This window comes from Maylandia zebra, linkage group LG3 (genome assembly GCF_041146795.1).
Source record: "Maylandia zebra isolate NMK-2024a linkage group LG3, Mzebra_GT3a, whole genome shotgun sequence".
NCBI classification, from domain to species: domain Eukaryota; kingdom Metazoa; phylum Chordata; class Actinopteri; order Cichliformes; family Cichlidae; genus Maylandia; species Maylandia zebra.
Genome location: NC_135169.1, coordinates 37,161,829 through 37,176,801, shown reverse-complemented (window position 1 = coordinate 37,176,801; position 14,973 = coordinate 37,161,829). Strand labels below are relative to the sequence as shown.

The 14,973-nt window shown below is 40.3% G+C and overlaps 1 protein-coding gene and 1 pseudogene across 3 annotated transcripts; both read right to left on the bottom strand.

Moving 5' to 3' along the window:
- Positions 1-2,199: 2,199 nt before the first annotated feature.
- LOC106676437 (putative C-type lectin domain family 20 member A) lies at positions 2,200-6,962 on the bottom strand (annotated as a pseudogene). Its single transcript, XR_013097027.1, has 5 exons — positions 6,931-6,962; positions 5,818-5,855; positions 5,234-5,422; positions 4,405-4,758; positions 2,200-3,098 (listed from the first exon to the last, which is right to left on the bottom strand). The product of XR_013097027.1 is annotated as a putative C-type lectin domain family 20 member A (transcript).
- A 3,368-nt stretch (positions 6,963-10,330) lies between these two features.
- Positions 10,331-14,688, bottom strand: bcl6b (BCL6B transcription repressor). 2 transcript variants are annotated; one of them, XM_004562723.6, is made up of 12 exons: positions 14,546-14,688; positions 14,170-14,247; positions 13,835-14,061; positions 13,273-13,521; positions 13,049-13,183; positions 12,656-12,848; positions 12,365-12,567; positions 12,174-12,280; positions 11,981-12,079; positions 11,755-11,885; positions 11,336-11,473; positions 10,331-11,241 (listed from the first exon to the last, which is right to left on the bottom strand). In XM_004562723.6, exons 3-12 carry the CDS (start codon positions 14,053-14,055, stop codon positions 11,101-11,103), a joined length of 1,617 nt encoding a protein of 538 aa, XP_004562780.2. In that variant the 5' UTR covers positions 14,056-14,061; positions 14,170-14,247; positions 14,546-14,688; the 3' UTR covers positions 10,331-11,100. The 2 variants fall into 2 exon arrangements, with proteins under 2 accessions (XP_004562780.2, XP_004562781.2); XM_004562724.6 differs by having other exon boundaries at positions 11,981-12,076.
- Between the last annotated feature and the right edge of the window lie 285 nt (positions 14,689-14,973).

The following is a 14,973-nucleotide window of genomic DNA, read 5'->3' as shown; positions in this document are numbered from 1 at the left end:
CAGAGAGCTCATTATGCAAAGATCGGAATTTATATATTAAAATACTGCTGCTGCTTTCAGAAAGATAAAGACGAGGGAGTTTTTTACACGTATGAAAGCGGTATTCTGTTACGTGTTGTAGCTTATAGCTTTTTCCTCAATGATTGTAAAACTGTATAATTTTGTTGTTGTCTCTTGTTTTTGAACTGACTTCTCATCATATACTTTACCAATGAAAAAGCTGATGATGGTTTGGATCGTTTATATGCAGAAATATTGAAATTATGGAAATATTTATACTTGTATTGTGAGCTTGTTCTTTACCTGAGTGTTTTATCTTGATGTCACTTTACAATTTCCTTACTTTTGCATGTAAACACTGAAACACTGCTGATAAAATAAGACCTGAATCTGTGGATAATTAGCTTTTTATTACTTATTTTTCATTTAAATTCACTTTTGTTATTATTGGATGTCGTCACTTACAGTCCTATGTCTCTGAACTTTCCCACACACGTTGGAGAATATGACTGTTTTTCAATAACTATCATTAAGAGATTATCTTAATTTTCATATGAACACATTTTTCACTGTACATGTAACGTTATAAATCCTCCCAGTGTGGATCATATTTACATTTTGAATGCAAATTTCTCTGAAATGATTACAAGATAAACATGTGAGCAAATGAGCCATACGCTCAGAAAACTTCCCACGAACTCCAGTCGTCTGCAAAATGACCTCACATATGTATATTTTTTGAAAAGTGATCACAAGCATTTTCTTATTAGTTCCTCCTGTTCTTTAATAGTACTTGTTAAGCAGGTTGTAACCTATCTAGGGGAGCTATGCCTTAAACATCTCTGTCAGCTGACATACGAGTGGTAATTTTTTTCATTAAATGAATGAATTAAGGATAAAAACCATTAGAGGTTCATAATAAACTGACAATAAATGTAATGAAGGTGGGAATATGAGAGAGTGAAAGGATAAAAGAGAACGTATTTTTAGTGTTTTTGCTTTATATTCAGAAAAACAGACTAAAATATCTAAAAAATGGCAGAAATACAGACTGCCCATTTGTAATGCCTCAGGTAAACATCCTGAGGATCAAGGTGCAGTATATGAAAGGGAAAAGATACAGTGTAACTTGTTACGACATGTTGTGAAGTGAATTGGATTTTAAACCATGTGCTCACATAAGCACAGGAGCTGTATGCTGTGCATGCTGCTCTCTCAGACTGTTGCTGAAGGAAATACAGTGCTGTAAAAAGTGTTTTCTCCTTTCCTGATTTCTTAGTTTTGTGCATATTTGTTACATGTTTCAGATCATCAACCAAATGTTAATATTAGACAAAGACAACCTGATTTTTTGAAATTATGGTTTCATCTAAAGGGAGGAGGTTATCTAACAGTGTCCTACAGTGGTTTTTTTTAGCATCAAGGGTGTCATAAAGTTTGTTGTTTCTCTTATTTAATGTAACTCCACCGCTATCAGCACTTTGTCAGTCATTTTATTTTAAAAAAAAAGTCTCTTTCTGTTTGCGGTTAAAACAAACAAACAGTAAGAGCCCTGTGAGTGTTGAGATGTGCAGACAGCAGAGGGAGTCAAAGCCAAGTGAAAAACTTATCAGGGCTCAGAAAAGGCTTCAGGTGGGTTTCTTATTTTGCTCACGCACAGCTCCAGCTCTGCCAGTAAAGACCTTAAAATCCTGTTTTCGGCAGCAGTGTTATTCCTGAGCAATCTTTTCTTGTTTGAATGCATCAGTCTGGCTCTGCTTTTCCTCCCATGACAAGTAAAAGCATTAAAAACATTGCTCTGAAGCGCTGAATGTAGCAAAGAGGTTATAGAAGTTATTTAGCTATTATTTAAACTGAATGATATTATCTCTTTCAGAAACATTCCTTTGTTCTTCACCCAACTTATATGAACATTATGTTTTACTTCAGGGGTGTGACGCAACTTTTCAGCAAGGAAAAAACTCTTCCTGCACTCTTTAACGAGACAAACTGGAACGCATGAAAACACAGTGTACTGACTAACTCCTTCCAGGGTTAAAGAATAATAAAACTGTATTACATGTGTAGTTAAATATTTACTAATAGCTGACAATGACACATGTTGGAGGATTTATTTTAACAGCCATTCCTTTAGCAATCGAAGCAATAAAATACAATGAAAACAGCTGAATACACATAAAACTTTATTATTGGCAAGGTATACATAAAATCCTTAAAAGTAAAAGTGTCATCAGTGTTATATGGATCAATATTACTGCTGCAGATGGTTAAGACTGAGGTTTACTTTAAACAAATGATTATAACATGGCTATGAGGACCACTTATCTCTAAAAAGCGACTTTTAATCATCATACAAACACACTTGGATATAACTTAAATTAAACAGCAGGTTAAACATTTATCATAGATGTTAATCGTCTTGGTTGAAACTGGACATGATGTCAGTTCCTCCTCTCGGCTTTCATTGCTAATATGCTAACACCACATGCTGTGATTTTCTGTGTAAATAACACACACGAGACCCTAAAACAAAAACTGTAATCACCCTTTTCATATAGCTTTTGTAATGTTGGATACAGTCTCTTCTCCCCTAATCCATATTTTGGTTCTTAATATAAGACACAGGGGTGACTCACTGCAATATTATTATTGTTTTTTCATCTTTCTACATTCAGTGCTTGATAAAAATCATAAAAGCAAATTATTTCTGCTGCAGTAATTAACCTGCAGTGAGTCAGAGAGGTTTAAAACTTACTCTGTAGAACAAATAAAGTTATATTTCTCATGTTCTCTTTGACTGACCCACTGATACCGTCCTCCTCTTTCCATAGCTGCACACCTACCACACTCCTCAATCTTTCCATTATCAGCCCAGTTCTCGTAGCAGACTGCTTTGTCACTGATCCAGAACCACAGATCCAGCACGCAGGTGTAGCGCAGTCCCACCCATATGTAGGGACTGCTGGCATTCTTGGCTCTCCTCTCCACCCATCTCTGTTAGTGAGGGTTAGTGATGGAGACCAGGTCAGTGTGGTGCAGTCTGCAGTAATCCAAGGCTTCCTCCCAGGTCTTGTTTTCATTGATCAGAATCAATTTATCTGTCAGAAACAATCAAACTTCAGTTAAGTCTGGTTAACAGCAGCTTATGTTCCACTTTACCTTGAATACAGACAGTACACAATAAAACATTGTAGTTTTTCACTTCCTTTAGCTGTATACTTAATTATTGTAAGTGTGTACAGTGCATTTGGAAAGCATTCACAGTTCCACATTTTGTCCTGTTACAGTCTTATTCCAAAATAGATTAAATTTCTTGTTCACTTCAAAGTTCTGCACATGATACCCCAAAATGAAAAAGTGGGGAAAAGATTGTTGAAATTCCTGCAAATCAAAAGCAAAAATATGGCATGTACAGTATGTAAGTATTTACACTTTGTTGAAGTATCTTTGTCAACACTTGAAGCTTCAAGCCTTCCTGAGTATGATGCTACAAGCTTGGCATATCTATTTTAGGGCAGTTTCTCCCATTCATTGCACAACCTCTGAAGCTCCATCAGGTTGGATGGTGCACAGCCATTTTCAGATTTCTCCAGAGAATCAGGTTCAAACTTTGGCTCTTGCTGGTCACTTGAGGACCTTCACAGTGGTTCTGCAGCCACTTGTTTTTATCTTGGCCGTGTGCTTGGGGGCTTGTCCTGTATAAAATGAACCTAATGTGGATCTAATGTCCGGTGCACTCTGGAGCAGCTTATCATCAAGGATGTCTCTGCACATTGCATTCATCTTTCCCTCGACTCTGACTTGTCTCCCGGTCACTGCTGCTGATAAACATCCCCAGAGCATGATGCTGCCACCACCATGCTTCACTGTAAGGATGGTATTGGGCCGGTGATGAGTGGTACCTGGTTTCCTCCGGACGTGATGCTTGGCATTCAGAGTTAAGAGTTCAATCTTTGTTTCATCAGACCAGAGAATTTTATTTCCCATGGTCTGAGCATCCTTCAGGTGCATTTTGGTAAACTGAGGAGTGGCTTCAGTCTGCTCACTCTACTAAACAGGCCTGATTGTTGGAGGGCTTCAGAAATGATTGTTCTTCTGGAAGATTCTCGCTCCACAGAGCAATGCTGGAGCTCTGTCAGAGTGACCATCACTCCTTGACTAAGGCTTTTCTACCTCAAACTCTCTAACTGGCGAGGTGGCAGCTCTAGGAAAGTCCTGGTGGTTTCAAACTTCTTCCATTTAAGATCTCTGAGCTTATTGGGACCTTCAGTGCTGCAGAAATGTTTCTGTGCCTCAACACAAGCCTGTCTCAGAGCTCTACAGACAATTCCTTGGATCTTCTAAGTCTAGTGATGCTCCTATTACAGGGGAAAATAAATCAGATTAATCTTAGTAGAAACTCACCACCATAACAGAAGAAAGGATTTTTATTGTTGCATTCATCAGAGCTCCATTTTCCTGATCTGTTTAACAGAGTCACAGCACATTTCCTGTTTTGTCCGTCATTAAATGACTCCATATCCCAGTGCCTGAAAGAGAAATTACTTCCATCTGACCACCTCCAGGTGTCTCTGAACAGGCCGATCCACACATTCATCAGAGGGCTCTCGGACTTATTCAGGATCTTAAATTCTTGCCCATCCACCTGATCGAGTCCACTGGCCAGGTCAGTGTAGTGATCTCTGCAGTAGTTCTGAGCCTTTGTCCAGGTTATCTTCTCCTCAATCAAATGGATCGATTTACCGTCTCTCTTCTTTCCTGTTAAGCAAAACATCAAAACAAAACAAAATTTCCATCACCACAAACATTTGAAGAAATACAGAAAGACACATCATTTGTATGATTCCTCAAACATGCTTTCTCTCCATTTCTCTTTCAGTTCAGTTGTATTATCAAATCAGACTATTATCCACATATTCTCACCATCGTAGCAGATGAACCACATAGTTTGGTCACATGTGACATCTGCCCAGTTTTCTCTTGTCTTCACACAGTTCTCATTTTCCTTTTGATCATCTGGTTCAGAAGATCCCCATCTGGTTTCATGTTCAGTGTAGTTCACCCCTGGCAGAGACCAATGCCAATGCCAATGCCACATCCTGTGTGATTGTGTGTGTGAATGGGTGAATGACTGAATGTAGTGTAAAGCGCTTTGGGGTCCTTAGGGACTAGAAAAGCGCTATACAAATGCAGGCCATTTACCATTTATTTACCATTTCTTTTCCTGGGTTGCTGAACAGTCCAATCCAGGCTTTACCTTCATACTCTTTGGATTCACGCAGTCTCGCCATGTCTGCCATGTCAAACACGCTGGCCAGGTCTGCATAATTCTCTCTGCAGTATTTCTGTGCTTCTTCCCAGGTTTTGTCTTCTCTAATAAAGTGGTACTCATACAGGTAACAGGTGGAGACGAAACACTGACCTAAAAGCAGTAAAATATTAGCAATAATGCTGCATTATCAAATCAAACTCACTGGTTCACAGATAAACAGTCTACAACACAAGTGTGACTCTGAGCTCAGTGACCTTGTCAATGAAAGACAAATGTGTGCGACTATAAGACTTTAGTGTTTGGATACAATAAAGATAATGTTCACAGTAAACAAAGACATGAGATTGAAATAAAAAGGATTATTCATAACAAAAAGAAACAATTGAATTGATGGAGATCAAATGAAAAAGCAAAGATAATACAGAAACAGAATTACAGCAATAAATAATAACAACAGCAAACATCAGAGCAGAATGTAAACCGGAAAAATACAAACATGTTAGCAGAATAAAACTGAGGAAGCAGTGCGGAGAATTTCCACTTACCCATCAGAAGCAGAAACAGACTCCACCGCATCTTTAATCTGCCACATAATGAAAACATATTTTCTTTAATACACAGTAAAAAGATGACAACATTTTGAATGTAAAACGTGTCGTTTTAGTGTGTGTGTAGAGAAATGACATTCATATAGAACTTGCACTTAAAATGCTGGAAGTCACTGTTTTGTTTGATACTGTGTTTGGATGTGTTTCTCGAGGAACTGTATGAAAACACGTTTTAGTTCTTTTAACATTCAAATAAAATGATCTGTTGAATTAATCTGATAAACCACATCTCTAATTGAGAAAATCTTACCTTAGACTCAGGTTAAGAAAATTAAACCCTCAATACAACAGCTGGTAAATGATCTGAAACACATTCGGTACTTAGAATATTTTATGATGCATAGAGTTTATTATTTTTAGCTTCTCTTTAATATCATAGTGTTTGTTCTTCATATCTCTAATTGTGTACAGTGACGCTGGTCTCACATTGTTAATTCATGAAGCTTTTATCAGTCTGTTGTTGCTTTTGCCATTAACTTGTCACATTTATCCAACAAATACAAGGTTTTTAAGAAATAGCAACATCTAATCATGAATGAAACCCTCATCAGTTGAGCCTATACTGTATAACGTTTAACCTGGAAGTGTATTAAGTGCTACCCAGGAACCAAGAAAAACCAGACAGTGTGTATAAAATGACCCATTTATTACTAAATACCTCACAAGTCACCAAAAAGCGGTTCCTAGTCTGGTCTGGATGCTCTACTTTAAATTTGTCTGATTATCATTTGAAGCGACAGCTCTGTTTAGGTCATTGATGAGATACTGTGTGATCATTTTGCAGTTCTGTAAAGAAAGGTTGGGTTGGATCCCACAATTGTTCTGTGGGACGCAGATCACATTTTGAAGAGAGGACCCAAATGCAGACGTTGGGAGACTAAACTTAACAAAAGCAAGCTGTTTATTAAGGCTGCAATCATAAAAAATACATAACAAAGGCAAACGGCGACTCGGACTTTGACTAAAACCAAGCTATACTGGGAAATCCACTGGTCACCAAATAATAAGCACACTCCATTCAATGTAATGAATTACAAATTTTAAACTTACATCTGGTTAGTGGTTCTATCCTTGGCCGATGTCTGTCGTGGAAGTGTTCAAGTAAATCGGGAAGTAATAACAAACAAAGAGAAGGCTTTATGGAGAGGTCTGGATTTAAATATTAAAATAGTGCAGTCCTAACCAAATCAGCAGAAGTATCATAACAGAGCATCACTGATGGCTGTCCAACAAAAAGAAACTGAAAGCATCATTCTGTCTCGCCCTTTTTCACTCACAAACATATAAAATATAATCATTTTCCCCAATAATTGTAAGACTATAATTATATTGTTGTCTATTGTTTTTGAACTGACTCCTCATTATGAATATAATAATAATAATTTGTTTTTTATTATTTTTATTACCTATTTTTCATTTAAAACGACTTCTGTTATTATTGGATGTCCTCACTTACAGTCTAATGTCTTTGTCCCACAGATGTTGGAGAATATGATTGTTTTTCAATAACTATCTGAATTAATAGATTATCTTAATTTTAAGGTTGCAGCACACTGAATGTAACCAGAGTCATACGAGGACACATGAACACATTGTAAATCATCCCGCTGTGGATCATATTTGAATCTTATTTGATTCCCAAAAATATTCTGACCTTGTTTGAGTGACCGCCCATACTTTGTTTTATTGGTTTCTTTTTAAAAATGTGATCACGAGCATTTATATATTATTTGCTTTAAAATACCTCTGATGGCGGCTGCCAGCTGACACAATGAGTGATAATTTTGATATTTTTTTGGCTCGATTAAATAAATTAGGGGTTTTTGAAAATTCATAAAAATGACAGAAAAGTAGAGACTGCGCCTTTGTAGAGCAATCCTCAGGTAACGATCCTGTGAGCAGGGTGCAGAATATGAAAGAAAAAAAATACTATGTGCCTTGTGTATTCAATATTTCCAGTTTGATAGTGTAGTATCTGCCCTGTGAGTGTTCAGGTGTGCAGACAGTAGAGGGAGGTAAAGCCAAGTTTAAAAATCAAGGGCTCAGAAAAGGCTTCAAGTCACTGACCAGCTCTACCAGTAAACATCCAGTTTTTGGTACCAATATTATTCCTGATCAGTCTTTTCTTGTGTAAATGCATCAGTCTATGATGATTAATGCTGGCTTTAAATTCTGTGTCACAAAATATATTTATATCTGTTGCCTTTTCCTGGAACAGCTGAGTTGTCATCATTAACATTATAACTCTGCTTTTCCTCCTGCGACACTTCAAAAACATTGCTCAAAGACTAATGTAACCAGAATAGAAACTATTATGAAGTTGTCAGAACAGAAATACGTATTATGTCTTTAAGGGGACTTTTGTTCTTTCCCAAATTTATTTTAACGTGTTGGTGGATGTGCTGGAAACATTCCTCAGAGATTTTGGTTCATGCTGATATGACAGCAATGTTGTGCATTCAGAGCTACTCTGCATATCTTCACACATTCTTCACCACAACCCTGCTGCTAACCTGTTTTCTCTTTTTCAGACCGTTCTCTGTGGGAAAATCCCAGCAGCTCCGCAGTTCCTGAAATACCAACTTGCCTGGCACCAAAACCACGCCCCATTCAAAGCAGCTTAAATCATCTTTCTTCTTCATTCTGATCCACAGTTTCAGCTTCAGCAGGTCGTTCTGATCAAGTCTACATGCGTCAATGCACTAAGTTGCTGCCATGTGATTTGATATCTGGGGTTGAACTATGTGTATAAGATATTTAAAGCATCACAGATTAATAAGATAATAATAAAGAATTTAAGCTACTTCAATTATTGTCAGTTTTGTGTAAGTCATAAAAACTGTGCATTATAGAAACCCAAACAGGAGACTTTAGTTTTACTTAATCTCTAAGGAATTACAACAGAAATGAGAAATAGCACCCAAACGTTGCAGTTTCTACTAATCTCCCGTGGTCTTTGCTACAGTGTCCACTTTCTGAGCTCTACTTCGTTTATTGTCTCTGTTAGCTTATGTATTTCCCAATAAATATGCGGTTCGTCACAAACTTGCTCAACAGGCCATTTGCAGGATTGTATTTCACAATAGCAGGACAAGTTGTGTAACATATGATAAACACTCTCTGACTCTCACTGATAGATCAGTTTTCCCTGCAACCTCATACGTCTATAATTTCTCAAGATTTCTGGGAATTAGTCATAGCTGTAGTTTTTATTTTGTTGAATAAATGTATACTTTTTATATATTTAAATGTATTTACAATTAGAGCTTTTTGTATCTAGTAGAGCTATGTGGTTAGATTTTGAAACTTTATACTATATTGTATTATTTAATTCAGTTTAGTTAGTTACTTTTCTGTCTTGGAACAATTGTGATCACATAATTTCCTCAGGGATTAATGACGTGTTCTGATTCTGATTTCTATCTGCTGCTTGCAGGAGTAAATTTCTTTCCAAGCGCAGTAGAAACCTTGGGTGTCGATCGTAGTTGGTTTGCGCTTTATGTTCCTCGGGGAAGGAAATGCTTCTCCAAATTAGGGCAGCATCATACTCATAACTGCGGTAGCTTCCTGAAATGTTCAAACTGTGCTCACTAATGCTCACTTCATGAAATAATCTTCACATATTTCCCATTTCATATTCACTTCCTCAGATTTGTTCCATCCTCTTATCTGACAGCCTTCAGATGAAGTCATATGAGAAGGAGAACCCTGCAAAGGTATGAATGAAGGGAAAAAGCTGCATGTCGTAGGGGAGGAGGGGGTTGAAGGTTGGAAAGTCCCTTCAAGCTTCCAATGTTTGTCCGCCGAGTGTGGACAATAAGGCCAGCTAGCCACAACTCATCAGGGAGCAGGAAGCAGGGATGACAGAGGGTGGGAGAGTTCAGCAGGAGTCTGCAGCCCCTCCAGGAAGCACCAGCGGGCTCGCACACGTGTTATTGGCTGGTAGAGTGGACTATTAAGACCCAGGAGGAAACAGGTGCCCTCAGCTTCATTGTTTCCTCACCAGCAACCAAGAAAAAACAAAAAAAATACTAAAAAAAAAAATGGGGGGATAATTTTACTGAGCAGAAGATGTGATTCATGGGTAAAAAGAGTTTCCTAATGGGAGGAAGAAAATCAAAGGAGGTGAAAGGCTGAAGGCGCAGAGAGCCTGAAAATAAGTTGTTTTAGTTATCCAGTTGTTTACACATTCGCCTAACAAGCAACAAGATCTCCAGTTTGATCCCGGGATGAGATATAGATCCCTCGGGGATTGTGTCAGGAAGGGCACTCTACCACATCAAACATGTGGCGCTGCCCCCTGGGCGAGTCATATGTAGCACCACGGTCTTGGAGGAACGTCGTCTCATTTCACTGTGTACTGCACCACTGCACATGGTTGGGATGACAATAAAGTCACTTGACCTTGAGTTCTTTAAAATACAATATATACACTATGACACACCAAAGATCACGTTTCCAATTAATATAAAAGTTATTTAATTTAAATTGTACAAAACCATCTTTGTCCAGCAAATTACCTCTCACAAATACAGATTTAGTAATATTACATTTTTATTTGAGTTGTCTTGTTTAAAAGTTTAGCAAACATCATTTGATTTCTTCACTTTTTGTTCAGCATGATACAAAAGTCCTTTGCCTGCTTGGACTGGAAAAGCACATAGTTTTACTTTTTTCTTTAAAGTTACACAGGCGCCGGGCCATCGGGTTAAGATAAATCAAAGTTAAATACACATCAGACAAAGAAGCTTCGGTAACTTGAAACTGAAAAACCCCACGTCTGTTCTAATTTACACCAAATCTGATCACATCTGCTTCACAAAACTTGCTTTATCTTTCCTTCAATCTGCTCACACGCACACATTTCTTTACAATTCAATATGCACACAAATGCACAACACTTGTACGACTTTACCTTTCGCTCCATACCCTGTCCCCTTCTTTACACTTCTTCGCAAACCCTCAAGCAAAACATTCTTTAATCGTCTCAATCGTGTATTATTAAAGCACAACCTCACCAAACCTCAACCAACAGCTTTGTAGAAATGACTGTCTCTTACTCCATGTGTAACCTATTTGTATTTTTTCATTCATTTATTGTTTGTTGTTGCCTCTATTCAAGATGAGATGCTAACAATTTTGCAACTGACAAGTGAGTTAATGAGCCAAATTTCACATTCTGACAGATTCAGATCATTGAGGTGCGATTAGTGATCCTCCTCAGCAGGCCTGCAGGATAGGCTGGTAGGGCTCAGTCAGCACTTTGTAGCGGATCTTGGTGTTTGTGACGGCCCCGTGCTTCTGGCGCAGGTGCAGGCGCAGCTGGCTCTTGTGTCGGAAGTGCAGGTCACACTTCTCGCACTGGAAAAACACAGAGCGTTCATTCATTAGACGTCATGAACATGACAGGACAATGCTCTTGATGCTGCGATTACGTGTGCCGCAGGTAGCTTACGCTGTAAGGCTTCTCTCCGGTGTGGATCCGCAGGTGACTCTTCAGCGTCTGCAGGTGGCGGAAGCGGGTGCCGCAGGTGTTGCAGGGGTAAGGCTTCTCCCCAGTGTGAATCAACACGTGGGCCCTGAGGTGGGCAACCTAACACCGGGGCAGACCACACAAACAGGTTGAGAGGTGCAAAATAAAGCATGCAAACATCAAACAAGGCAGGCCTCGAGGAAGAGCTGTAGCCATCTACACTCGCTCCACATTTTCAAATTTTGCGAGCAACTAGAAGAGTTAACGAGAAACTGGAACTCAACTAGTCTACATGAACCAGTCTGATACTGCTGGAGATAAAGAAAACACACCAGTATCTAGTGTGGCTAACATCTGTGTTATTTCTGAGAAGTCTTTTCACGCAGTCATTTGACCCTCACCTGAACAAACCGTGCCCCGCAGGTGTCACAGCGGTAAGGCTTCTCTCCGGAGTGAATCCGGGAGTGAGTCTTCAGGTTGGCTGGTCGGTTGAACTGAGCTGCACACACGTTACAGCGGTATGGCTTGTCACCTGCAGACCCAGAGGTCATTGTTACATGTTTGTTGTTCACTTCTGAACTGCATGCAGAACAGGAAAGTAAATTTAAACTTTTTTTTAAGTCTCACTTGAGCAGGCAGGTTTGGGTCCTTGAAGGTTGCCAGAGAAGGAATAGGGCGTGTAGTAGCTTTCACGCTTAACTTGGTGATGATTGAGATGGGCGGCTTCTGGGTGAGAAGAGTGCGATTTCAGGAAAATAGTTAAAAATATAATTTTATAATAGCACCAGTGGAAGGTTTTAAAAGTGCTGTTTATACCTACCATGTCCCTCCTTGTTAGAGGTGGGCACAGTTGGGTGGTCCTCAGAGGGTGATGGCCTGAGGGGAGGGGCTCGGCCAGAACCCTCGTAGCAGGAGGCCTGCCCCTGTCTGAGGAAGAGAGGGTCAAAGATTTTAGAAACCCTTACAAACTTTCTGTTTTCTCTGTCTTTTCATTGTTGTTATCCAGTTTACCTATCAATCTGACCGGGCACTTCTCCAGACCACGCCTCTGTTGGTGCTTTTGGTGTTGAGTCATCAGTGGGTGATGCTTGATTTTGGGGTTCCTCCATCTCCTCGACTTTCACTGCACTGGCAGCACAGAGAGGGTTGAGGACAATGTACTTGTACTTCTTCCAGTTGCAGGCCTTCGGGTCTGGTGTGGCTTTGGCATCACTCTGGGGAAAACAGACAGAACATCAGTTATACAAGTGCTGCACGAGCTCCCCAAAACCCTACAAATCAAATACTTTTCCTGAGACATACCACAAGGTTTTTGTTGCAGGTCTCAGATGCAGCAGGAGAACTTGGTTGGCAGCTGGAGCGGGTGGGGCTGCTTGGAGACAAAGTCGGGCTGGCCATGAGAGGTGACTCAGGGTCTCCTTTCAGCTCTGTTGACCTGGGCTGACAGCTGGGGAAAGCCCCTGGCTTGAGAGAGCCCCCAGTCACCACAGGGACCCTGCAGGAAAAACAAAGGAAGCGCTGTAATGAGCTAAACCCATCAAAGGACAAAGGAGCGCAAACCAAAGCACGTCTGGCATTGTGCAAACAACGGCTCAAAGTGATAAACAACTTTGAAAAGTAGGAGCCGCGCAAAAAAAGTCATCCGGGATGTCAACTATACATTTAATTATTCAGTTTCACACTAGACCTTCTTACCGGGTTGCTGCTGCTGTTGGCAGTAATCGCAGGGGTCCTTGAGTAGGCAAGTCCCCTCCTTTGGGAGATACAGAGGGTACGGACACCCTGGAGTCCAGCTCCAACTGGAGGTGTCTGACTGTCCTATTCTCCATGCTGCAAAAGATTGCACATGCAATTTGATCCAGTTTAATACACTATCTCTTCCAAGCTGTGAACAGCACGTGTTCTTTCATGGCCCTCACCAGTGCAGCTGCATGAAATCCCGGCAGGTCTCAGCCACGTGGTCCATCTGCAGGTAGACAGCCACAGCCAACACCCCGGAGACAATGCTCGGTGTCAGAGGGAGGCGGGAGGTGTACATGAAGTCTAGCAGCAGGGAGACGCTAGAGGGGTCCAGTGTGGTGGGGAGAGACACAGTCATGAGCTGCTCCCCGCTCCCACCACGCCCCTGTAGCAATGCACGGCGTGAATACAGCGAGTAGAAGAAACCACTGAGAAGAGAGGAGAAAGCAAAAACAACTTAAAGTAAGACATGCAGTTCTCGTATAAAAAACTATCTGCAGTGCTTTTAAGGGAAGAAATGGGGAGAAAGGGAGTGGGAAGAAAAAAACAATGGATGTACTAAGTGGAAGGAAACAGGGGCTTATGATGAATGAAACAAAATTAGAAAGACAAAACCAACTATGAGTCAGGCATAGAAAGAGGTGCAAGATGTACCACTCGGATTATTTTTGCAGTAGAAGAAGATTAAAGAAGATATTGCTCCTAAATTCTGACCACAAAAGGACTGGTTTGTCCACCAACCTGCAGGCCACGAGCACAGCACAGTGTGCCTGCAGGTGCACGTTGCCAACGATCAGGGTGGTGTCAGTCAGGATGCTCCGATGTCGGAGTTCATTCAGGTTCAGCAGCACATCATTGGAGTGGCGAGTGAACTCCTTCACATATCCTTCAGCTGGGGCCGTAGCCCTCATGCTCTGCCCTCTGTCGGCCCGATATCCCTCCAGAGCTTCCATCGTGCTCATCTGAATCTTTAAGGCATTATAAGTAAAACAATGAGGCATTGTACATAATTTTCATGATTTTTTTAATGATTGCACAAATATCCTTTCTATGTAAGATGCATAACAGACACTTACCTGTGTGTAACTGAAATAATAAATATACTGGAGTGTCCCAGACACATCCGTTAGGTGAGACCAGCTCCCTACTCGTACCTTTGAGTGGGGAAAAAAGAAATACTAATTTAATCCCATTTGCATATTCAACTTTACAGTGTTACGTTTTTAAATCGACATGAATATGAATCAAACAGCAGCAGCGTGCACTTTTAAAAACTAAGAGTTTACCAGAATTTTCTGTAGATAAATCACCTATTTAGTGTACTTCAAGGGTTGTTTAAAGAAGATTAAGATTATTAACAGTTCTACATAAAAATAAAAAAGTTAATCTAAGAAAGCGACAGTTAGGCAAATCATTTTTAAAAAAGCGAAACAATCAGTATTTCCACCTTACCCCGACCAGCAGGGACGAGAATTAGCGTGCACTGCACTGACGTCAAACCCCTTTGGCTCAGTGTTCAGTCCACGGTCAAAGATGTGGAGCAAAGGGATCACCGACAGCCTCCGCTTGCTCTGAGCAACACTGTGAGGAGAGGTTGAAGGGAGGGAGCTCTTTATAATATCATTCAGGAAGCCCCCTTACAACCAGGGCAGCTCATTTCCTCTTTCCTCAATGGGCCCACGCGCACACTGGAAACAACGCAGGAAAAAGCCCTGCATGGCTCAGGCTCCAGGCTCTAAGTATTTTTAGTGGTCTATTAGTTTTTCTAAACTCCCCCCTAGGTCTGTACAAACTAATAGCAGGAAAAGCATCGTGTGTTTTTGTGCCATGTTAAAAAAATATATGTAAGGACCTTTGGGGACATGCAGTACGTGTCTGAC

Excerpts from the sequence above, each read along its gene's own strand:
- bcl6b (XM_004562723.6), bottom strand. The coding sequence starts at position 14,055 with ATGAGCACGATGGAAGCTCTGGAGGGATATCGGGCCGACAGAGGGCAG. Across the intron at positions 12,281-12,364 it reads GTGCCCGGTCAGATTGATAG|ACAGGGGCAGGCCTCCTGCT; the intron begins GTAAACTGGATA and ends TCTCTTCCTCAG. Across the intron at positions 11,474-11,754 it reads GCGGGGCACGGTTTGTTCAG|GTTGCCCACCTCAGGGCCCA; the intron begins GTGAGGGTCAAA and ends CCCCGGTGTTAG.